General features: G+C 40.8%; 2 protein-coding genes across 2 annotated transcripts; both read left to right on the forward strand.

The window, feature by feature from the left end:
• Window positions 1-4,667: 4,667 nt before the first annotated feature.
• On the forward strand, window positions 4,668-12,451 carry LOC137294753 (retinol dehydrogenase 12-like). Its single transcript, XM_067825858.1, has 7 exons — window positions 4,668-4,970; window positions 6,798-6,938; window positions 7,487-7,675; window positions 8,859-9,017; window positions 9,775-9,894; window positions 10,087-10,306; window positions 10,657-12,451. The coding sequence occupies exons 1-7, from the start codon at window positions 4,877-4,879 to the stop codon at window positions 10,880-10,882; spliced, it is 1,149 nt and encodes a 382-aa protein (XP_067681959.1). The 5' UTR covers window positions 4,668-4,876; the 3' UTR covers window positions 10,883-12,451.
• Window positions 12,452-14,416: 1,965 nt separating this feature from the next.
• LOC137294111 (retinol dehydrogenase 12-like) lies at window positions 14,417-25,598 on the forward strand. Its single transcript, XM_067825065.1, has 8 exons — window positions 14,417-14,677; window positions 16,721-16,821; window positions 17,549-17,689; window positions 19,387-19,578; window positions 20,353-20,511; window positions 21,071-21,190; window positions 22,389-22,611; window positions 23,792-25,598. The coding sequence occupies exons 2-8, from the start codon at window positions 16,737-16,739 to the stop codon at window positions 23,895-23,897; spliced, it is 1,026 nt and encodes a 341-aa protein (XP_067681166.1). The 5' UTR covers window positions 14,417-14,677; window positions 16,721-16,736; the 3' UTR covers window positions 23,898-25,598.
• Window positions 25,599-26,495: the final 897 nt, after the last annotated feature.

Here is a 26,495-nt window from a genome sequence, read left to right on the forward strand (position 1 = left end):
GGTTGTTTGGTCGGTGTTTAACGTCACACCGTCAGCAATATTCCAGCTGCATGGAGGCAGTCTATATGTATTCTAGTCTGGGCCAGACAATCCAGTGATCACAGCATGAGCATCGATCTACGCACATGGTATACTATATGTGCCATCCAAGACACAGAGCCTGGTCACCAGGTCCCGTTAGTCGCTTTTACGACTAGCCTGGTCACCAGATCCCGTTAGTCGCTTTTACGACGAGCCTGACTAGCTATTCTCGAAACGTTCGTAGCCCTACGAACTTCTTAAGCCTATTATTAACACACTGGCTACGATCAAAGTTAAGAATTCTTAGGGCTACGAACGTTTCGAGAATAAGGGATCTGGTCACCAGGTCCTGTTAGTCGCTTTTACGACGAGCCTGGTCACCAGGTCCCGTTAGTCGCTTTTACGACGAGCCTGACTAGCTATTCTCGAAACGTTCGTAGCCCTACGAACTTCTTAAGCCCATTATTAACACATTGGCTACGATCAAAGTTAAGAATTCTTAGGGCTACGAACGTTTCGAGAATAAGGGATCTGGTCACCAGGTCCTGTTAGTCGCTTTTACGACGAGCCTGGTCACCAGGTCCCGTTAGTCGCTTTTACGACGAGCCTGACTAGCTATTCTCGAAACGTTCGTAGCCCTACGAACTTCTTAAGCCCATTATTAACACATTGGCTACGATCAAAGTTAAGAATTCTTAGGGCTACGAACGTTTCGAGAATAAGGGATCTGGTCACCAGGTCCTGTTAGTCGCTTTTACGACTAGCCTGGTCACCAGGTTCCGTTAATCGCTTTTACGCATGGATTGTGGAAAACTAATTCCATCCCGGATCTTCACGGGTGCATTTGAGCCTTCAAAGTGATGTTGCCAAATCAAACAGGAATATTTAACAAGGAAGTAGGTTCTATAACGAGAGTAACAGGAACTAAAATGTGTAGGAGGCAAGTTGGGAACACGCTTCTCGGTGATTAGTTCACCACTCACCACACTAACGTATCCTGCTATTCATTGCAGAAAATGGATGATTATTTTATAATTATTTACAGCTTTATTACTTTTCGGGTTCAGTAATAATTGACTTCGGCTACGCGAGACAAAATTATTTGCATAATGATTACAATGATCTCAGAAATATTCACACATATACTTAAGAAATAGAGTTCGCTCTGCCACCATGTATAGTGTAATAAAGCACACATTGGAACTGAACTATTATATACTAGACACATGCGCAGTGTCAAAATATTATCCCTGTTGATAAGTACGATAACAATGTCAAAGGTACATATGAACGTTAATGGAGGGATCATGAGACCATATACGTCGGGAGAATTTCAATTGAAATGTAAATCAAAGGGGTCAAACGACTATGTCACAAGCTCAATAATGGGTATGTCCACCTTCGGCATTGAGAACGTCATATATATATATATATATATAAGTGCATCGACGACGCATAGAGCCTAGCAAACGTGCAAGGAAGGCTTGTGGGATGTCACGCCAGATTCTCTCAAAATCTGTCGCAAGGTCAAGGACGTGGATGGGGAAGACGGCGTAGACGTCGATCCATCTCATCCCAAACATGCTGAATCGGGGAGAGATCGGGTGAATTTGCAAGCCAGGGCAGGAAGTCAACGTTGTCGTGTTGCAAGCAATCCATAGAACCCCTTGTCGTATGAGGGCCGGCGTTGTCCTATTGGAATGTTAACCCAGGGCCATGACGTTGCAGAAAAGGAACTGCCACAGGTCAAAGAATCTGATCCCCGTAGTCCACACCTGTAAAGTTGCCCTGAATAATCACCAAAGGAGTTCTTTGGCGCGCTGTTATTCCACCCCCAAATCATCACGGATTCACCACCAAAGCGATTCCTCTCTAAGACACAGCCCTGTGCATAACGTTCTTTCTCGTGTCTATAGGCACCTTGACGTCCATCACTATGGGAAATGTTAAACCTGGACTCATCTGCAAAAAACAACATTTCTCCACCAAAACAAGGGTCTGTGGACATGATTTCGGCACCGCATTCGACGAGCTTGTCGATGACGTTGTGTCAGGATAGGTCGCATGGCGGGACTACGTGGCCTGATCTCGTGGTGACGTAAACGCTGGCGAAGTTTGTTGGGGTGGGATGGTCCGGGCAGTCATCCCTGCAGTCTGAAACCTATGGCGAAAATGGGTAACTCTTATCCATCTGTCCTGTTTTGGTGTTGTAAATACGTGGACGTCCAGAACGTGGCCGATCGGTGACGTCATTTGTGTTCTGGTAGCGTCTCACCAGTGCGGAAATGGTGTTCCGGTGGCAGTGGAAATGTGCAGCCACTTTTCGTCGAGACATTCCCCAAGGGACCATCCCAGTGACGTTGTGCAGACGTTAGCCTTGGCATGTTATACCTTTTTCAACGATCGCAAGGGCAGGGGCTGAGCTTTCCAAAGTGACAGTATTGTGTGGCATTCATTTGCTCTGTTTCTATTTCACGGAATGCACGTGCAACAACGTATTGCATGTCTCAAGGACGAAACCACTGACTTTACGGAACGTGGCACGTGCATGTTGGATACATGTCACTAATCTCTGAGTTTAAATCCTTATGTAGTTTGATAAATTTAAATTGTAATTTTGTGTATGCACAGTTCCTTTATGAGCCTAGTATAGTTAAGGGACGAGAACGCTCTCGTCAAGGTGGCTGTATGAAGCGATGACAACTGACATGCGTCGATACGCCAATACACTGTAACGTAATGCAAAAAGTGCACGTTATCGTCTGATAAAGTATTGTCGGTGACTTTGATCTTTCACCGAGGCATCTTAGAATGTTATATATCCTGCTACCAATAACACAACAAGCTTTAACACTGCTTGAAGCTGACAACGTGATAAACAGAGGTCAGCGGCTGATACGATCCACGTGATGAACGTAATTATACAGAGTAGCATTGTTTTCACGAAGCAGTGCTTTCAGTAACTTGGAATCAAGATATCTGCTGAATTCAGTCAATAATTTGTGTGTTTTCGTGCTCGTATTATCAATCATTAGTAGGGCCAGACACGGTGTGTTAAGGTCTGTATACAGTTCGGACGCTTACTTAATCACAGTCGACTCTCCTGTAGTAACTTAATGGTACTGACATCGCCATCCGACTGGCGGTGAAAGATCGGATTCAGGGAAGGGTGGGTTTGGGGAATATTTTATGTCCGATTCAGTTACGTTTTAGAACTCTGAACATCACATGTTTACAAAGGAAAGGGACCCTGTAGCCAGTCTGTAGCGTATCCGTCTGGCTATTAGCCAACTACGTAACTTGAATTCTGTAAACTTAATCATGAAGCATAATACATTAAGTTAATACATGAAGCATATGTTGATATCTATTTAAGCAGGAATGTGTCATAAGGCTTGGGCAAAATAGGGTTTCGGTGCTCCTCTCTTACAAAGTCAAGAACGTCACTTTTATTGAGCACGTGACCAATGGATAGGGTCATCCACAAGTTTGCGACAATGAGGTCATACTATGACGGTATTTGTAAGATCTATTCAACGCACAAATCCATTTTCGTCTCGCGTAAACTATGTACACTATCAAACTTTATCTGTTATGAAACTGGTGTCAATTACCGTGATTGTACGCTGTCTGGTCAGTTCGGGATCACGGAAGAATCCCGTGAAGAGATTAGATCCGTTACATGTAGATTGTACATGTAGATAAAACTGACTTGAGGCCAGTTTTAGCAACCGTCCACCTGGCCCAAGGGGCGTCACTCTTATTGACGACACTGTGTGATAAGACTGGCCTTTGAGCTGTCATAATCCTTAGTCTGTCATCCAGACCCTAAAATAAACATCATGTGAAGGAGTGGGTTTAGTTTTACGCCGCTTTTAGCGATATTCAAGCAATATCACGTCGGGACAACAGATATAGCTTCATTTCGGCAATCGAACCCGGATCTTCGTAGTGACGAGTGAACACTTTAACACACACCCAAACCCTCCTTCCCCACCCCACCTCAACCCCCTACCCTCCACCATATACACGTACGACAAAGACCCGACATACGCATTGTCTCTGCCAACACAACACATAGATGTCTAGAAAATGTGGCACGTGTAGTTTAGCACACCTCCAGAGCTCAATTCCAGACTATTGTCTGATATGGGTATCGATCCACCTTTTTGGGAAACAATAGTATATAATCAACAAAATAACCCATTCTGGCCACCTGAGCAAATAAGCTGCCTCTCGTTAGCCCCCGTGATATTGCCCCTAAACAAGAATACTGCTGTGAAGTTTGCACTAATGAAGGGCATTATAAAAATCTCTGATCTAGAGGAAATTTTCTATCTGGCATCAGTGGGTATACACGTAATATTATGGGAATAAGGGTTATATTGACTAAACGTTAGTCTAACTTTATCTAAGATACACGTATCGTTCACTGTGCAGTTTATGTTAGTGAACGCTATATGTATCTTAGCGAGTCTAGCTGTTACCGCAAAACGTGAATCGTTCTCAAGAAACATACCAGCTTCCTGCAAAGCTCACACACTATATATGACCCGCATAACACCACCACAACAGCTTACATATCGTATTACTATGGGTGGCCACGCCCACGTGGTAACCACGTGTGGGCAATCCGCGATTATTGCAGTAATACGGCTACTACCCGCCGTGAACCTCCTCGTTGTATATTTCCGGAAACACACAAGGCGAGTTTATGTATATGCAGTCACGGTTTCTTCCTAGCACTGGGTCAGTCGACTTGAGGTCAGCGAAGCGTGACCCGTGTACAAGTAGTAGCTTGAGTTATCGCCCGACAGGCGGTGTTGTGGACATTGATCACTGAGAAGACCTCGCCATGGCCGCGACTGACGGGGGTGCGAGCCTAGTCACAAGGGTGCTCGACACCGCCCGTGGGAACTACATCGCCATAGCCGGGGTCGTCAGCGTGGGTGAGTGTAGGAGAGGCGGGAGAGGGGCTGAGTGGGAAACTATACATAACCTGTATGCTTGTATACGAAGTGGAGGTATCGCACGAATCAGAATTGCTCTGCATGAATGCATGCGAAATGTAGATTTCCCATGTATGCACTATCGGTACATGCACTCGGGCATCAGTTGTGAGTTTACGTTAGGCGAGTTTCGCTGCGTGGGAAATCATACAGCATGCATCTTGTCTGTACGTTCTATTTCGGTGGATGTTGAATAAGATGAGTAGAGACGGTGTCATTAAAATTAGGCGGGATGTAGTATGCATCGCTTTATTTCTTTGTTGCTGCATCACTAGAAAACACATTGACGCTCATTATATTGTGTCTTACACCGTTCTACCTGTTAAAATAAGTGACCAGAAATTTTATTTTTTATTTAAAACACCCAATCCCTAAAAATCTCCAAATTAGTATATCTGTTCATCATGCAGGCAGTACTCTCCCCGCCAACGTAAGAACGTTAAAATTATACCTATGTCTGTTGTGTGGCGTTCAAAACGACCAGCCAAGCTTAAATCCGTATTCAGGAAACAGGGCGGAGTTGATGTATTAAATTACCAGTCACGCGGTATGCAGGACATATTAATAATCTAACATCACCGGCTCGTGAGCTGCTCAATACATTAACACTGTGTGATGAAAAGCCAAACAACAATGACATATATGAATTTACAATAGAAACCATGGTAACGGCTGGGGTACTGTATGTATTCACCCGGAAAATAGTTTCGTGTCGCCTTTTTCTATTTTTTTAATACTACTCCACTTTTGTTAAGGTTATGTATTTTTTATCACGCCATGATCTGCGCAGCTCATTTCCATAAATCCGTCTTAATACATACAGTAGGCATATTTGTATCGCATGATATAGAAAATGACGACCGTATTAATTATGGATTTTCTATCACGTGCGAATGGATTTACTGAGCCTTTCAACGAGGGGCCTACTACAGAGGCGGATAAGGTATTATGATTACATTACCCTAATGACTATATACATAGGTCAACACTGTATTCTTCTGCATTCTATATTTCAAGGATTTTGTAGAACATGAATATTTTATTTCGGAATTTATAGTAATCGGGAAAGACTTCGCAAGCTTCAAAATTTGCTTCCAAGTTATGTGTCAAGGCTGATACACGGTATATGTGTAGTTGGATTAATTGAGTGGTAACCGCTGGCTTGTTCTACAAAATGTACATGTTTTTTAGTAAATCTCGCCCCGCTTATTGACATCAGTGGGCGGGCATCGGTAGGTCGATCTATAGTAACGTATAGGTTCACAGACAACAGATTTCATAATCGTTATCTATACCATAATGGCCAGATGTTTCATGACATGCGCTCAGTTTGCAAATTTCCAGTTACAGTAGATAATCACGTGTTTTGTTTGGACTTTACCTTGTCTTCTTTCTTACGTAATGTTATACTTTCTTCTTGCCCTGTCTTGTGATCAGCATGGGTCCAGGGTATGTGAGTGAGTGAGTGAGTGAGTGAGTGAGTGAGTGATTATTGCTTTATGCCGTTGTTAGCAATATTCCAGCAAAATCACGTGGGGCACCAGACGTGGATTTCACACATTGTTCCTATGGGGAGAATCGAACTCGAGCCTCCAGTGTGACGAGAGGGCGCTTTATCCACATGATTGACAGAACAGAGCGGGGGCACATATTTCGACCTGGGATCCTATGGCATGCAAACATTAGTAATAAAGGTTGCAATTTCAAGATCAATTCATTGCTGTTGATATACTAACGTGACACTATCAGTGTCTGTCATGCCCACAGGCATTGGGATTGCGTTGCTGCGACAACTGGTCAGCGGTGGAGTATGTCGCAGCAGAGCCCGTCTCGACGGGAAATTCGCCATCGTCACCGGCGCCAACACCGGCATTGGGAAGGAGACAGCGATGAACCTGGCTGTGCGAGGTAGGATTCCTAAATGGCATTCCATGTTTATACGTTCAAAGTAGTTCAGCAGGTTAAAGCCGATCGTTATAAATCGTGATGGTTGTCACTTTGGTACATGTATCTCAGCATTCGTTTCCAAATGACAATAATAGATCCCTGGAACAACGAACCTTGCATCTCTGCACATGTACTTTTATGTATCTGTATTAATGAAAGGACGCGCAGTGATACAGTTAAAGTCATGTTCAGGAGCGTCGTTAGATCCAATTTCCTCACGAACTCAAACATGTTCCAGTCATGTTCACGTTCAAATTTGTTTTGTGGGTTCTAAGTCACGTGATGCACACGGTATCCTTGGGCTATGCATTTTTTCCTATGTGATGCGTTTTGGGAGGAGTGTTCACTAGCGCTATAGCGAGGTTTGTTACGCCACAAAGACATTGCAAACACCCAGATGGTGGCTAGATTGTAAGGTAAAATTGTCTTTTATCAGTTAGTGTGAGGTTTTACAGCTGTATTTGTGAAAAGGTAAAGCCCATGTTACCGACATCAGCGACTTTTGACAGGTGCCCGTGTGTTGCTGGCGTGTCGAGATCCATTGAAAGGCATGGCTGCCGCAGATGATATATTCAAGTCGTCTGGACAGAAGTTGATGGTGAAGACATTGGATCTGTCGGATCTAGACTCGGTCAGACAGTTCGCGAAGGATATCAACGCCGATGAGCCGAAGTTGGATATACTCGTCAACAATGCAGGTAGCGTCACACCAACACCACATTCAAGATATGTATAGAATAGGACAGGGCGGTCATTGCTAGTGCAGAGGAAAACCTAACATGCTACTATTTTGGTTCCCATGAAAACAATTATGAATGACCTTATTATTATAACTTATAATTAGCACTGTTGAAAGTCGCTCTAAGACTTAATTGCTTCGTCACGAATTTAGTCATAAAATGAGTGAGTGAGTGAGTTTGGTTTTACGCCGCTTTTAGCAATATTCCAGCAATGGCACGGCGGGGGACACCAGAAAATGGGCCTCACACATTGTACCCATGTGGGGAATCGAACCCGGGTCTTCAGCGTGACGAGCGAACGCTTTAACCACTAGGCTACCCCACCGCCCCTAGTCATAAAAGGCGACTAGGCTTGTCGTAAGAGGTGACTAACGGGATCGGGTGGTCAGGCTCGCTGACTAGGTTGACACGTCATCGGTTCCCAGTTGTGCAGATCGATGCTCATGTTGTTGATCACTGGATTGTCTGGTCCAGACTCGATTATTTACAGACCGCCGCCATATAGTTGGAATATTGCTGAGTGCTGCGTAAAACTAAGCTCACTCACTCACGAATTTAGTCATCGTCTGTGAGCGTATATTGCTGATTTCCGCTAGATACTTACCGAGGTAGACACTGGATGCCAGAATTGGCTTTTCACTCTGCCGTTTCGCAGGAAACAGTCATCAGTTTCAGTTGCAGCTCTTATTTTCTCAATTTCAAATCTTAATAATTTTTGCTCCTTCCTGTGAGCAACATCCAAGGTCGTAAAATGTCTTCCGAATATGTAATGTTAAACATAATACTCTTTGACCAAGTTCTTTTATGGATAAATCTTCTTTTAATTCTTTGACATTCAATGTTTCGGGGTCATTTCAGACCCTTTCATCAGTTCATCTGAAGAAGGGCTGTGAAATGACCCCGAAAAGTTGAGTGTCAAAGAATTTAAAGAAGGTTTATATATGAAAGAGCTTGGTCATATATGACAACTTCTAAATGCCGCTAAAAGACGTTATGATGTTCTTTGTTTAAAAAGAACAGTCGTTTACATCGTTTACAAGGCTGAAAACAACAAAATAGTTACCAGGTCTGAACACATCAATAATATATCTAATGTATTCGTGTACAGATTGTATGTATCTTGATACTGTCCTCTCTATAGGTGTGATGATGTGCCCCAAGATGCTATCCAAACAGGGCTATGAGCTCCAGTTTGCTACCAACCATCTCGGTCACTTCCTTCTCACAAACCTCCTTCTAGAGCTCATGAAGAGGTCGACCCCCAGTCGTATCGTCGTTGTGTCATCGGGTATATATAAAAGTGAGTACCTTGCGCTTCCCTAAATTAGTTCCTTGTTGATCACCACGTCTGTATTGCCACAAGCAATCTCCTGGGAACTTGAGTGAGTGAGTGAGTGTGGTTTTACCCCGCTTTTAGCAATATTCCAGGAAATACCACGGCAGGGGACACCAGAAATGGGCTTCACGCTTTGTGCCTAATATGTATGTAGGAAATCGAACTCGGGTCTTCAGCGAACGAGAGGATGCTTTAACCACTAAGCCACTTTATCACCTCACTTTTTCAAGATGCGGTCATAAACATTGTTGCAATCTCCAGAAAGAACATGTCTGAATGGCATTTAAAAGCCACTGTCGGATCGTCTACATATTGAGATATATTTGAATAGTTACAAGGTCAAGATAGCAAGATGTCAGATGTGAATATTTTTTAAAGTCAAAGAAATCACTGAGGTAAATAAAATAAAAGGCGAGACAGCGTTTTCTGTGTGAGGATTTGGGGCCTTAGAATTCTGGTAGTTAGGTACAAAACCAATACATCAAATTCCAGGTTTATTTAGCTTTGCAAAAGGAAAGAGTCAAGTGTAGACGGGAGGGTAGCAATGGCGGCGGACACCAGAAATGGGCTCCACACATTGTACCCTTGCAGCATGACAAGCCATAGCTCTAACCACTTGGCCACCCCAACTCCCATAAAAAGAAAGGACTTCGATTCACCAAACATTTTGTTTGAAATAAACTTTATTCATTCATTCCATTTAAGCATACGTTGTTTTCAGGAGGAAACATCAACTTTGACGACATCAACAGTGAGAAAGAGTATAGCCCATACGGTGCCTATGCCCAGAGTAAAGTTGCAAATATTCTGTTTGCAAATGAGCTTGCCAGGAAACTGAAAGGTATGTGAACGCTGTTTGATACTACCAGTATTACTATTGTTACTACCATGCACTTGTTCCCATTGGAGCTGCTGAACTGGTGAACTGCTGGCATTACATTTTCAGCAAACCAAACCCGTCTTTTGATGACAAATGATTTTCACTTTGTACTTTGTCATGCTGTTTAGGGTATTTCGGGCTTTTATGCTCCAGGGACAGGTGTAACGGTGAACTCCCTCCATCCTGGCGTGATTGCGAGTGACCTGACCAGGCACATCGAAGACAGGATTCCCAGGATCCTGCAATTCTTCATCAGGCCGCTGTACCTCCTGGTGCAGGCGCTCACCTTCAAGACAGTCCAGCAGGGCGCCCAGACATCCATCTGCTGCGCAGTGGCAGAGGAACTGGAGGGAGTGACTGGCAAGTACTTCAGGTAAGTACGGTGACTGTATAGTCCAGTGAGGTGTGTCCGCTGTTTGAACTCACTGACACTTTGCTGGTCAGAGTCGCTGACTTGGTTGGTATATGTCATTGTATCCATATGATTACGCCGATATGGATACGATGACAACAGTCAGATTGGTTTGTCAGTGTCCAATGTTTGTTATAAAAGGCGACTGATGGTCAGGTTGGATGACACGTCACCGTTTCCCATTGACGTATATTGATGCTCATACTCACTACTTACGGGCACTATACATTGCCATAATCACACGAGACATAAATTGACAGTACAAGTACAAAGATTCATTATTGTATTATCCTGTCATTTCTTCCTTACAGCGACTGTACAGAGACGAAGCTGCTGCCTCACGCCACGGACGAAGATGCAGCCAGGAGATTGTGGAGGCTGAGCGAGGAAATGACCGGCCTTGGAACAGGTGGTAACTCCGACAAAGGCAGCGAATCAACGTCCGACTGTGCAGAACCGAATTGTGAGGACATGAAAACTGAAGCTGCAAGCCATGAAACTGAGACCAAATCTGGATCGAAACAGACGACTGTTTGAGTTTGTTGATACTAGTTTGTCTTCGTCTGACGGTGATATTTTAGTGAAAATCTGGATGCATCAGGATTTTATGGCAAAAACAATTCGCTTTCTTACGCATTGAGCGACTTAGGATCAATCATGGTATAGGTGCATGCAAGTAACGGAACGAACACGTGGATGGATATGAAGACTATTTACTCAATGATATACCTCGCTCAAGGAAGAAAATAACATGACTAGGTGAAACGCATAATAATAAGGTCTCGAACCCCTGGCGGTGCATAGATGTATCCTTGTGTTGCTAGACCCCGTTTGTCTTGGTTCAAGTCTCAGACTGTAATCTTTGATCTGCCAGCACCTTACACGTAACTACTTGGTAGATCTCTTCTTTATAGCAGCCCATGACTGTCACTAGAAACGACTAACCGTGGTCAGACGTGGTTGGTCATGTCATTGTTGTCCAAACTGACTTACTGGTATGCCTCGTCCAGACTCTTATATTTACTGAGAACCCTCGTATAGCTGGAATATTGCTGACTGGGGCTTTAAACAAGTGTTCGGTATCTGCTACCTGGTGTTCATTCCTCAACATTATGCTGACTCTCTATACAAATCAAACCGACCACACCCTCGCTCAATGTCCAGGGGCGGAGGCCGGACCATGCAGCCAGGTGGTAAAAACGTTCACAAAATGTGTGAAACACATTTCTGTGTCACCCGCTGTGATACTGCTTCAATGTTACTAGACGCGGCTTAAACCTAAGCATAATCACTCACTCACTCACTCCAGGTCCATATAGCTTCTGATACAGCCACAATTGTTATATAGAGGAGATTAGACTTGATCCGGCAAGTATGCACAATAGTGCACGTTTGTTGGCATTAGTTGTGTACATTGTGCTACATAAAGGTGCTTCCTGTCATGTAACTTTAGTAGTGTTTTAAGTATCAGTAAAATATATAAGTATATTGTATGCATTACACTTACTATAGGCTAAGGCGTTACCTGGAATTAGGTGGAGTTTGAAATACACATATCATATTTTCCACGACCTGTGGCACTGTAGGTTCCTTGGTACGAGTGGCTGTCAAAAGGTAGTGATCCAAACTACATTTTAGATGTCCAGTGTTTATAATAAGCTTCCATTTAGTTATGAAGGAAACATATCCAAAGTTCAAAAGCTATATCCAAAATTTCACATATGCGGTTGATGTGGTTAACGAGATATTAGTCATCACAGCACATCGGAATATAATATTTGTAAAATAATTGCAGAAAATGAAAAACTGAAAAGGGAAAACAATTTTCTTGACAATGATAGATAATATGTAGAAAAACATAGAAACCGCTGCATCTGTATTATTTTCTGTGAGACCGACTACGTTTTGACTGAGTTTGGTTTTATACCGCTTTTAGCACTTTTCCAGCTGCATGGTGGGACAACACAGACACAAGCACCTGCAGCTGTTATTTATATGTTGCATAATCATGCTTATGACCACTGTCTGTTGGTGTCTATGACACGTGTGTAAACATTCATGTTTTGAACAAAGTATTTTTTATGAAATAAAAATTATATTCTTTGACGTTTTGTCATATTTTCAGTCCGGCCCGAAATGTCTTGTGAAATCGTGTTTGATGGAACAAACCAACAAACAAAGCAGTTTGGGTTGGTGTATGTATAATATTACAAAATAGTGATATAGTTAATCTGTCCACCCACGGCAGATTAACAAAAGTGATGGAAAAATAAGATGGTCGTTAAGTGTGGTGTGTTTGAATGATAAATGTATGTTACCTGACGGACAATCTGACAACAATATTAATTAATTGTTATCGAGTATGTTGGTTTGTACAGTTTGATTTAGCAAAATGAAAATGATGGGTGGGGAATTACTGTCAGAGAAAATGCCTTGATATCTGTGCCCCGTGGATGAAGTACCAAATATTTCAATATCTATATTGTATGCTACATTTGCACTACGACGACCGTAAGCAAATGTTAAAGCATATTCATGTTAGACGGACAACTTTGGTCGACCCGTCACATTTGGACAACTCGTACCCAGGTTAAATATGATTCGAAGTTTCGAAATCATATTAACTGGTTCGTACACATGTACTCCATGGTAGAAATCAGAATGCATATACCCTGTATATTGCTACAGATGTCTTTTTCACACCAACACATCTATTTCCAACTGTACGGATTTTCTTTTTGAGGGTATGCCATACATCTGTTTAAGTATGGGTTGTCCAGCATTTCATTTTGGTTACGAGTCGCAAACACGTTTGTCTAAAAACTGTCCAGGTACCATTTACGATTGTCATTCTCAATGGTCCACGTGTACAAAGTCTCGTTACTCTGAACAAGGGCATCGTACCATTCTTACTTGTGCTGGTGGTTGCCTTGGTAAAGGCAGGTTTGTGAAACTGATTCAATAAGTGGGTTGGGTTTTACGCCGCTTTTAGTAATATTTCAGCAATAACACGACCCGGGACACCAGAAATGGGATTCAGACTTTGTTCCCATGGGGGGAATCGAACCCGGGTCTTAGTCTCCGGTATGACGAGCGAATGCGTTAACCACTGGGTTTTGGTTTGAATTCTAGATCAGGCGCGTAGCAAGCCATTTCTTTTGTGTATGCCCGATAGGTTGCAAAGCTTTATATTTAGATGACATTGTGGGTTTGCCCAACCTTTTTGCCACAACAATCATATGTAATACCGGGCCTATTTTAATAATGGTAGCTACGTCCCTGCAGATGCATCCCGGATCACCTTGTGCCCATGCTCATGGATTATTTACAGTGGAAAGCAAAACTTAAACGCCATTTTTCTGCATATCCACATAAACCATGAAGTGTTTCTAGCAGTCAGATAATAATTAAGTTTAGGGTGGTGTTGCAGTCCTTATTTACACATTACATGTTTGGGTTTGTCAAAATGTTCTTAGTATATCACAGGGTCCATGAACTGAATTATTTTCCCTTACACTCAGCCCTTTCTAGAAGGAAGTGTTAAACCATTAATAACGCAAGTCTCGATTTCCTCGGGTATAGGTCATGAATCTCCCTTACCACTAGGGATCCCTTTCATTTCAAACCAAATTGTTTTTGGTAAGGACTAAGTCAATCAGCGACCCTGACCACCTGACCCTTAGTCACTTTTTATGGACTGCGGAAGACCAATTCTAAACCGGGTCTTCACGGGTCGAAATCGAAAATGAACATAAAGTTAAATGACCAAGTTTGTTACGTAATGAAAGCGATAATACACGAGTGAGGTCTGTTTATGAAATTTGAAATTTGAAAACACGGTGTGGATATCATAAGGTATTTTTACGTTAATAATTGATGTGTGCATGGAGAGTAAGCTCGCCATTAATGAAAGTGTAAGAAAGCGAACGTAAAATATAAATCGTCAGCATTGGCGAAGAGTTATCTCCCTTTCAGACGAGATAAATTGAGGGACGATCGAGAAGCGGCCCTTCCCAGTTGTTCAAAGAAATTGATCGACATTTGCTTATCGTGGACTTTGCCCCAGATCCCACTATTGTTAGGATGAAGTTGAGTTTGTCAAGGCATGGTTAGATCAGTCGCGAACATTTGTGACAGCCAGCCATTCATTAGACACCTCAACCAGTTACGATTGCATTTCACAATGATAAAAACACTGAACGGTTAAGCACACGCAGTGAGGATAATATCGACAGCAGCGGCTTGAAACGGCGTTTGAAGAATAACTGGTTATTTCTCTGTGTGATCTTTGGAGTCATCAAGAACGTTGAACAGTGGTTGTACCGGCAGACAGTGAGTTCGGTTGAACCTGTTGGTAATGTCGATGATTACAAGAATTACTTCCCCTTGAATAAGTTTACACGAAGTTAACACATTACTATTGACTACGAAGTCAGCATCAAGTACCAATTTTATTCACTATGTACCAGCATTACTTGCAGTATACAATTTACACATTACATATATTTGACAACAACTTTTGACGTATTAGATAATAGAGAGAAAAAATCCCCAAGAGCTCGTTAGAAAACATCCAACAATGTTTGATTTCACAATCGAGGTATCAGGAGTTTAATCGTATTGCTCAAGAAATGGCAGAAACTGACAGGCATTTGTGCGGGCTCTGTAATAACTGTTTCTGTAACAAGCCAAGCGGGATGGTGAGTCACAATACAGATAGGTCATCGTGATCTTTGCTGGCCTATATTTGTGAATACATCTACATATACAGAAGTGACTATGGACCACTTACCAAACATTTACTTTACTGGCTTGCAGACAGTCAAATTGTTGCTGCATAACAGTTATTGCCAATACATCAGTATGATACATGCATAGTTCAAGTCAATTACAATTTCGGTATTTCCCCCCCTCCCCCAGTATTTGATAACGATAGAGGACAGAGCAAAGAAATTCCTTCATGTTATTGAGGTAACATAAGAGGAAAATAATGAGCCTATTAAAAAAAATCTAACGTAGTTGAGCATGTTCAAGTTCACAAGTCATTACTTGTTTCATTCCCTATCCATCAGTTGTCAAAGAATGCTTCAAATAGTCACACAATTATTTATCCAGGATTACTGTATGATATCAATACATATTATTTCACAGTCATTTAATTGTGAGAAAGCATCTGTTCACACTACCATGATTACCTTCTGCCGTGTTATATAAAAACATGATCTGCTGCAGTGAACAGGATGGACACAAATTTGGTGAATAGCTAATTAAATATCATAATTAATCCTGTTTCATCAGTTAATGGAACAAGTACTTTTGTAAATACCGCCATAATATGGCGATAACTGTTTGGTAGCCAGTACACCTCTTAACATGAACAGGTTCATAGCTAGCTCTTGGTCTCAGGTAAGTGAGTCACAATTAATAATTCAAAGTCGTAACTGTCAGCGTAGCAATGCAGCTTACTGGTACTACTGGTGATGAAGGGTTGTTATCAGCAGAAATGTATACGAGCCAAAATCAGAATTCTGAAACATGTCCTAGGACAATTCCATTCCGCATTTAGTCATTTTCTTGATTGGAACTGTCATAGAGTCTCGTATTAGATGCATTTGATTGTCTTAAATGAGACAGGATCATACACACTAACGAATATTTGATGATACACAATACCACTCGAACTTGGTTGAACGGTACAACTGTACATATGGATTTGGTTTTGGGTTGCAGAATATAAACTCGTTCGTTGTGTAGGGTACCAGGTACATTTCTGTAGTTTGCTTTATTTACGAGGGTACCTTTCTGTATACAGAAATGTACCTAGGATACATGTCTGTGATAGCAGTGCTGACAACCCCTTCAGCTCTGTTGGGCAGGAAGGAATAAGGTTCTTGAGAGCCACCTCCAAGGTTGGAGTATATTTCCCCTAACCCTAATGTTAACAGCCACAAGACAGACAGGCAACTATTTGAGCCTCTGCTTAGACATTTTGTGCTGTCATCACATCCAGAGAGCAAAGTCAATAACCAAAGTTAATCATGAGATCTGTTTTACAATAGCTTTTCAGCAACACATGCTTGTCCTAAGAGGCGACTAACAGGACTTGGTGGTCAGGTTTACTGACATGGTTGACACATGTCACCGTATCCAAGTTGTGTAGATTGATGTGTTCGTTATGTCAATCAATGGATTGTGTGATCCAGACTCAATTATTAACAGACCACCATCATGTAGCTGGAATATTTGCTGAGTGTGGACTTTAATGATATACAAACAAAACGAAAACACAATCATGACAAATCACAACTTTGACCTCAAATCCTGTACCGTTTCTGATACCTGTTCATTACAAGTGATGGACGCTGCTGTTTGCAGGTGAATATCCCAAAAGATGCAGTCTTTGGAGGAGGTGTGGAGATCCTTCCTGGAAATGGCGCACAGTCATCACATCCTGATGTCCTCTGTCCTCGGAGTCGGTGAGTTCTGCCATATAATAATAAAGGCATTTGTAATTAGCCTGGATAACACAATCAGTGAGGGACTAGATGGTTAAGAGTCTCATAACTTATCCAGCTTGGGTACCCATTTTCTGCTGAGTGAACAGGGGTTTGAACAAACTCACTTGCCTACGGTGCGACCACTTGTAGCAATTGTGCTTTTGTGGGGCAGGACTGAATTCCAAGCTGCCAAACACGGTCACCCATCCAAGGACTCTCTGTGCCAACATTGTTTAATTTCAACTGATTTGTGACCTGAGGTCTGTGCACATCAACACTAGTGACAAAGATAGTCAGGCCATTCTTTTCTTTAAGAGCACATACATTATTTACTTAATGTTTATAATTTATCAATTTTCTGTAAGTAATGTGGTATGGCGGAGTGACGGCATGTGTGCAGATGGTACATATTTGATGATATATTTATGTAACTTCTACAAATGGAATCTTGACTGTTCCTGTGGCATTTTCAACATACAGTTCAAGTGAAAAAGGAACAGCTCTTGGAAAACTGATGTAATTTCCACAAATAAGTTGTTAGTATAATAAAGATATGCTGCTGTGCTGTTTAGGAAGTTATCATTTTTATTTCCAAGTGTGGTAATATTTGCTAGGAACATATGAGTCCCAAGTCAATGTTTATGAAGGTTCTGTTTGTGCTGTATCTGTAGTCTTAGAGATATAAACAACAGTTTTGTGTCTGCAGGGTTTGGATACATCTTGCTGCGTCAGTGGCTAGCTGGGAGCCCAGTGAGGAGCCAAGCACGGATGGATGGGAAGACGGTGGTGATCACTGGAGGGAACACAGGCATTGGGAAAGCTACAGCCCAAGAGCTGATGAAGAGAGGTAGATGTGCACCATGATACTCCAGTCAACCTGGAGGCAGATCACCCAAATGTAATCTCTCTCTCTCTCTGTCAGAATACCCCTTATCAACCTGACTCATGTATAACAAATCGTCTCAGACAGATTTTTCAAGATTGTATCCAATGGTTACACTATATAATCAGAGATGTGTACAGTATACCCCTGTGTTGTGAATTGTAAAGTTCTGACTTTGCACAGATAATTTTCAAACCTAGGTTTTGAAACAACCATTATTTAAGACTGAAATAACTTTGTCTTCCCGTCACTGTTTGTAAAATATCACTTTATTGAAAACTTCAAATATATTGTGGCGATACTTGGTTTTGAACCTGCAACCCTTTGTTCTCTACCTTGGTGGTTGTATCTTCTAGGCCATGAGGGATCACTGTGAAGGATGAGATCATCTGTCAGTGTAAACCATGTGTTACTGAGGGTCGCGCATGTGCAGGACATGGATTGTGCAGGCAGAGCATGTATATTCCGCAAAGGCAAGGCGTTGCCAGTTGCACCGTAGTTGACACTGACTGTTCCAACATTTGCAGGCTGTTTCATCAATTTTGATCTGCTCAGTCCATGTACACAAAACATTTGCACAAGTTTAAAATAATGCATATTCATACAATTCACAAGTTGGATAAAACACTTCTCCTCAGTTTTGGTAAACATGCAAAGGAGGGAAAATCCTGAGGGCCGAACAAACTTGTTACACCATGTGTCAGGTAGATATCCCCTATGCAGTGATGTAAACATTTTGTTTGTTTATTTTTCAGACAGATTATATCTAAAACAGCTGATAAATTGTATCCTCAGCATGGTGGTTTATCCTGAGTTAGAGTTTACATAAAGTTTATTGTCTGACTCTGATTGTCGGACATCTTGCTTGTTTTCTAACCATGTGCTCACAGCAGTGTATGTAGTGCAGGAGCTACTCATGAAAATTGGTTAGGTTACAGTCATGTGATATCAACACATGCTATACCATGCATTCCATGGAGATCTACTATAAGGTACTGGAGTGTATTGACATGGATCATTATGTATTATTTTGAAAGATATTTTACACAAAAGCTGTTGATAAAACAGAGAAACCACTCCTACTCGGGTTTTCAAGAGATTGTGAACCATGAGAGTTGGTATGTTCCTCTATAGTTCACAATCTCTGGTACACCCTTGTAGTCCTGGTTTCTCCTGCACACAATAATCCTCCAGCCCTTGTCTCAGAACCCCAAATTGTACTTCCACCAGCCCTTGTGTCAGAGCAACCACTTGTAATTCTTCCAGCCTTTGTCTCATAACACCCAATTGTAATTGTGTCAAAACACCATACAGTAATCCCACCAGCCCTTGTGTCAGAACACCCCACAGTAATCAAAGCATCGTGCTACAATGACCCATTGTAGTTTCATCATCCCATGAGTCAGCACACCCCTACACTACCATTGTGTTCATGCTAGTCCACCAATCGTGTGTCATAACACACCGTAGTAATCCACCAAACTTGTGTCAGAACACCTCATAGCAACAATGCTATAATTAGTACTGCAATATATCTTTGTGTCTCCCTGTACATATGTGTTTTTCAGAATTGAAGGCTGATCTTTTAACTGCTCCATCTGTGTTTGCAACATTGTTGGGAGCATACATGAACCCCTGACTGAAGTGTCTGTCTTGTCTAGGGGCCCGAGTGATCATTGCATGCCGTGATGTCGCCAAGGGAGCTGCAGCTTTGAAGGATATCCATACAGCAACTCGGCAGAAAAATGGTACCTGCAAGCTGCTTGACCTCTCTTCCTTCAAGTCCATCCGGTCATTTGTGGACAGCTTCCTGCAGGAGGAGAAGAAGCTGGATGTCCTCATTAACAATGCAGGTTCAGACCAAAACTCTCTCTCACATCTTGTGTCCCACCCACTCGACATGTTTTTAAGTCAGCGGTGCTATACTTGGCTCAGCAAGAAGTTCTATCTCCAGTGTTTGCCCTGGGGATAAGATATAGGAGTCATCGTGACTCCCTGGTGTCTTACATCTAACTTCCACCATACAAACCTATCAGTGTTCTGACACTACTAGATAAGCTATCCAGGATTCAAACCCATACCCACTCCACTAATCGCCAACACACAAGTCAGTGAGCTTACCCACCATGGCTTTACAAACATGGAAATCTGATTACTGTTTATCTAGATCACATGCTTTGTGTACTCCCTGAGACGTACTTAAGATAATCATCATTATTATACCGTTAATTTGTGAAGAAGGTTGAGTGAGTGAGTGAATTTAGTTTTGTGACACTTATAGCAATATTCCAGCAATAACAAGGTGGGGTGGGGGACACCAGAAATGTGGGGAATGAAACCAGGGTAATCAGTGATATAAGTAAACTATTTTACCCCCACTGTCTCTGAAGAAGGTTGTACTCATCTTTGACCACGAAAATTCTTTGAAACATGTACTTGTTGCAATATGACCAACATGAGATTCTTGAGATTCATATATTAGTTGGTATTCAAGTGAACAGATAATATTATGTATGATAACTTTGTTATGTCCCAACGTTTCTGGGCTATTCCTTGCCTCTTTGTCAGGTCAGTTCAAGTTGTCATCCATAATATTTGTCTTTCACATGAACGTATCTGTTTTCCAGCGGTGGCAATAGGCCCAAGACTGGAGTCCAGCGATGGCTATGAGATGCAGTTTGCAGTGAACCATCTCGGACACTTCCTCCTTACCAACCTGCTGCTGGATGTGATGAAGAAGTCAGCACCCAGTAGGATCATCAATGTGTCATCCAAAGGCTATGAACGTAAGTCAGTAGGGCGATGAGAATTTTTTTAGAAAAGTGTCCAAGTTTGGACACAATTTGTAATTGGATCCACATACACATCACTATCTTAACATTATTACAGTTGTGAGTCAGTGTTAATGTATGAGAGTTTAGGGGTAAGATCACTTTGTACAAGTGGACAGTGATTTTTCCTTACCCTTAATAACCTATGCCTCTTTCTACTGACCCAACACCATCTCCATTTTCACCCATCAAGATGATTCGGAGCTCTGTATGTCTGTACCACATTCCAAGCAATCCTCACTAAATTATCACATGATTTATATAAAAGTGTAGTCTAAGTTTGAAATATTCTAAATCAGGGTCATCATATCCAATGTCTATTTTTAAATAGCACAACTGCATGCACATGTTTCATAATGCAGATTGTACTGTTTAACCCCCACCTTTATTGTTACATAGTATGCCAGATTATCTCCCCTTGACTGAGATGGTGAGTTGTAACATTACTGTCATTGTGCCCTTTGTGACATATGCTATCTTGAAAATATGGAAACAACACTTGTTGTATTTACAGTGGGAAGAGTAAATTTTGATGACATCAACAGTGAGAAGGAATACAAAGCATTTGATGTGTACGCAAAAACCAAACTGGCCAATGTGTTGTTTACTAGGGAACTGAGCAACAGACTTACAGGTAAGCTTTGAGATGTACTTTTGATTCTACCATTACTTCAGTAAATACTGGATTGTGATTGGTCGGTCAAAGTCATTCTGAGGTATCTGATCATGTTATATACCTCTGATTTTCCAACACATTATGTATTTGTTTAAAATCTGAATAACGCGGCTATGGTAGAATGGAGATAAACATACTCTGTTGGAAAATCACGCTACACGTTCACACAGTTTTAAATCAGATTTAGAGCTATTATAATTTTGTTATATATAATTATGATATAGTTATAATTTCTCGCTACACGTTCGGTTTTAAATCAATTTAGAGTTATTATAATTTCGTTATATACCTCTGATTTTCCAACACAGTATGTTTATCTCCTAAATGTCTAACAGGGATTCCATGTTATCATGATTACTGATCCACTGCAACCGGTGCCAGTTGCATGAGGAGAGATTGTTTATTTTTGTATGCCACACTCAGCAATTTCCCAGCTATATGCCAGCAGCTCCTCGATAAATGAGTATGGACCAGATAAACCAGTGACTGACATCATGAAGATCGAACACTGATATGCCTCAAGTCAACCAAGTGTGTTAGCCTTCTTTGACAAGCACTGGTTGCTGAAGACCAATTCTAATGAAGATATTAATTAAACTGTTCAAACTTTAAACTTTTCAATCTGTTTTTCTAGTCAGTTACCTTGATTTAGCCACTGGTCTGAGTTCAAGGCTTGAGAATCAATGTGATCCACGAAGCATGTCTGCCATGATTGTTTGCCTGACATGAGGCCCCTTCACACAAATCACTATTTGTGAAACTCGCCTTCCAAATGAAAATTCCAAATGAAAATAGTTTTCATTCACAGCTTTCATTCAGGAAAAGTCCTGCAAAGACTAACGTTTATCATCAAACATGTAATCTCTCTCACTGTCCCTGTACCGCTTTATTTTCTTTGTTGCCTTTCTGCAATGCTGAAGTCCTAAATGAAGGCCGATTAGATTTTCCTCAGGTTCAGAATCTTCCAACTCTCAAGTGCTTCTGTTCAATTTAGAAGGAATTATTTGTTTCTATCAAGATTATGTATATAGATAGTTATGTATATATTATATATGTATTAAGTGTATACTATACTATCAAATAGGTTGCAGTGATATGTGATATGAAATGTGCAGCATATCTGTCATTTACCCATATCCACTATCTTTCCTTTCAGGCAGTGGTGTAACAGTCAACTGTCTGCATCCAGGGGTTGTGTACACGGAGATCGGACGCAACGTCACCAAGATTGACTTCAACTGGTTTGTCAAGTTCCTCTTAAACACTGTGGGTCAAGCTCTGTACTACCTCTTTGCCAATACACCCCAACAAGGAGCTCGCACCACTGTGTACTGTGCTGTGGCCCCAGAGATGGAGAATGTCTCAGGAAAGTTTCTCTCGTAAGAAGACAAAACATTATAATACTAACTTCTTTATTTTTTGTAACAATTTTTCAGGCCTCTTTATTATTAATTGACTGAATACCTTGAGTAAGTAAGTAAGTATGGTTTTATATATCATATCATGGCAGCAGAAGCTACAAGTTGGCCTCACACATGTTACTCAGGAAGGGAACTGAAACATTGGAGTGACAAGCAAATACTTTAACCACATGCAACTCCACTCCTCTTAATAATGGATAGTTGTTGATCATAGTTTTTGAGCAATAGTCCAGCAGTATCCTTGAAGGGGTACAATAGTAGGATTCACACAATAGTGCCAGGTGGGTGTTACGTTTATCTCCATTCTACCATAAACACGTTATTCAGATATTAAACAAATGCATAATGTGTTGGAAAATAAGAGGTATATAATGTGATTTTATACCTCTGAATGACTTTGATTAACCAATCACAATCCAGTATTTACTAAAGTCATGGTAGAATACCGAATACTGTTAAGTGTATTTTGTTAGTATAGGTAAAAGCATCACAAGGAGAGAGAGAAGGTGGTAACTAACACTTGAGACTTTCCATACCAATTAAGTGATGCATCAACTCAGGCAGAAATTAATAAAAAATGATAAGGAATCCCCTGATTTAATGATACATTATTGATATTTTTATTTATGAAACATCTTTAGTATAAGATAGATTTCAATAACCTATGTTATTGCTGCCATTGAAAGGGACATAAGGAATGTATAGAACCATTAAATAATGTAGGTTTAGTACAAACAGGACCTAATCTCAGTGAAATTGTCACTGAAAGGTTGGAAGGCCTAATGATTAAAGAATTTGCTCATTGCACTGATGACCTGGGTTGATTCCCCATATGGGATATATAGTTATATGAAGCCCAATACAGGTGTTCCCCGCTGTACGCAGATATTGCTGTCATATTTCTCATATAAACTTAACCCACTCATTCTTTTTTTCTAAGTGTCACTGAGTTCTGATTTTTTGTCACTTTTAGCAATATTCCAGCAATATCACAGCAGGTAGGGGGAGGGGATCACCAGAAATGGGCTTTACACAATGTGGGGAAAGGAACCTATGTCTTCAGCATGAAGAACAAACGCTTTCACCGCTGGGCTACCATTGTGAATATCCACTCTGAGTATAGATCCACGTGTTGCAGTGACAGTCGGATCTGTGACCTGCTCCCTCATGCTATGGATGCTGATGATGCTGAGAGGCTGTGGCACATCAGTGAGGAGATGGTCAAACTAAGGAAACAGGAATAATCGACATGGACCTCCACAACTACAGGCCACAACTACAGTTCTGGACAGTTTGTCTCTTTCAGGGTCTTCCTTCCAGATGTGTGATCTATGCTACTACACTACACAGTTGATAACAATATTATTTACGTGACTTGTGTCACTTGGCAATAGTTTTGATTGGAGAAATATATTTAAATATCTAAGTGAGATAGCTGACTACATGTAATTGCATTGTCATTCTGTAGCTTACAGTTGACGTGATGCATTCACATATTTTGGCCTAAAGGTACAGATTGAATGTGCAAATATTTTTCTACAGTGTATGTTTTTGTGTATATTTAGTAATAAGCACTTGTCTACAGACAGAATCTTTTGAATTTTTATTAATATAGTTAGGTTAGTTTTGTTTGGTGCTCTCTGCATGATGTCAGACTCCAAGTGTGTTATCATTGCAACATATTGCTGTGTCACAATGTGTCAGACACTGGAGCACTTTTTGATGGAGTAGTTGTTGGCTGTTTTTGAAATGCAGCTTGATGTTTAGACTCTGGGTCTCCTCCATTTTGACAAGGATGTTTTAAGTTTGCCTGCTCTCTCTGAAATGGGAGTAATATTTCACATATATTTGTTTTTTTCCTCAAATCAAATAGAACTTCACAAGAAATTTATAAATTTGCCAAGTTATGCTGCAGAATTCAGAATAAGAATTCTAAGAATTAAGTTGATGTATGTAGAATTATTTCAGCATATATTCAGTGGCCATGCCTATTCTTTCTTTTCTCCACTTTATGGTGTGTAATGAGTGTGCTAGACCTCTGTTCTCCACAATCTCAGTAATGAATATACTTTTACTGTCTTTACTTTCAGTGTTCAATAATTACTTTACAGTGTCTTTACAGTGTTTTATGACTACAAAATATGTTTAGCTCAAGCGTTTGATGTGAATGTTAGCATTTGTTTATTAGAAGCCATGCTTTTTCTTTGGAGCTACATTTGATACTGGGATGATTTTGATTGAACTTCCCTACTGGAGGAAATTGCTTGGAATCTGAATTGTTGGTGTATTGTATAATTACAATAGACTGTCCTTGTTGGACATTGAAAACTATAATTGGGGTCCTCCTCCCTTTCTTCAGGGTATTGTTTAGCTGCACACTCCTGATCAGTTCCAAAATTCACTTGCAATCTGACTCAGGGCTTTTGCATCTTTAGGATCAGCTTAAAGTAAAGGCAGCCATTTTTAAACACACTGACCATCTTGAGTAATCTCCCTTCCCTCATGTATTTTAATGATGACTGTCACTACAGCTGGTGGTGTTTTTCGACACACATTAAAGCACTATGTATCTGTTGAGGGATAAAACAGCAGGCCACATATACATGTATCCACAGGCACATTCAAGTTGATTTGTTAAATTTTAATACCCAGTGTCATTTACCAACTGAACACTGTCAGAGTGTTAGAGGTTGTCTATAATTGTACGCTTATCGTAAATATTCTCTGATCATGACTTTGATCATTACATATCCCATACACAGGATCATCTATTTACAGTATAACTACCTCAAAATGTGGTTTGTTTTATTTTACAATAATACCCAGTTTAATGTAATCTGTCCGTCTTCATTTGAATGCAATATGATGTACGTGATTTGGGTTTTTTTAATGAAAATGTAGATGCTGACGTCAGTATGTGACACCATGATAGTTCTGGAAAAAAATGATTTTTTGAAAATTGTTTTTTTTTTAAGAACATTCAGAAGTCGAATGCATGAGAGGTCAAAATCCATTAATCTTGCATTTTTTTCATTTTTTAAAAATTTTTTTACATTAACATGAGTAATTTGGGGTCATCTTCAAAATTTTGGACAAAGGTTGTGCATGTTGCTAAATTAGTATAGTCTTGTAAATATGTTTGACTAAAATCTGATACTAATCGTGTCGAGAATGTTTTGAAATACAACAAGGACAACAACACTTAAATGTTTCCAGATTTCTCTTAGTTACCAAACATGGTTCATGCAGGCAACCCACATGTTCTTCAAATTAATGGCGAAAAATGGCAATGTCTGTTTTCACATCCAGAGCAATATTGATAGAGCCCATGGGCCAGATCCACAAAATGCTCATAGCGGTATGCCATTCATAAACAGGTGATAAAGTATGAAGTTCCAATATGTTGTATCATAAAGAACCCTTTGTGGATCTTGACCTCATCCTGTAATGCTGAGGCTTTTTGGAAGATACTGATGGAGTTTGTGTTGATGTGCGACTTTTTGCAAAGATCAGATACATTTACACAGTATTCAAGTTATGGGATTTTATGGAAATTTTCCTTCAATGCACATAAGCTGTGTACAGTCATATTGCGTTATCCGGTATCAAGGCTGGTCTGTTATGGCCTGTTGGGTTCTTGAAACAATGTTGATGTGTTGTGAAATTCTAGCTCATATTTGTAGGTTGTGCACAGTTAGCAATATACAGTTTGTCAGCCAGGTGTATATCATTCTTGTAGGTTGTGCACAGTTAGCGATATACAGTGTGTCACCCAGGTGTATATTATGCATGAAGGTTGTGCAGAGTTAGTGATATACAGTTTGTCATCCAGGTGTATATTA

This window comes from Haliotis asinina, chromosome 8, assembly GCF_037392515.1.
Source record: "Haliotis asinina isolate JCU_RB_2024 chromosome 8, JCU_Hal_asi_v2, whole genome shotgun sequence".
NCBI lineage: Eukaryota > Metazoa > Mollusca > Gastropoda > Lepetellida > Haliotidae > Haliotis > Haliotis asinina.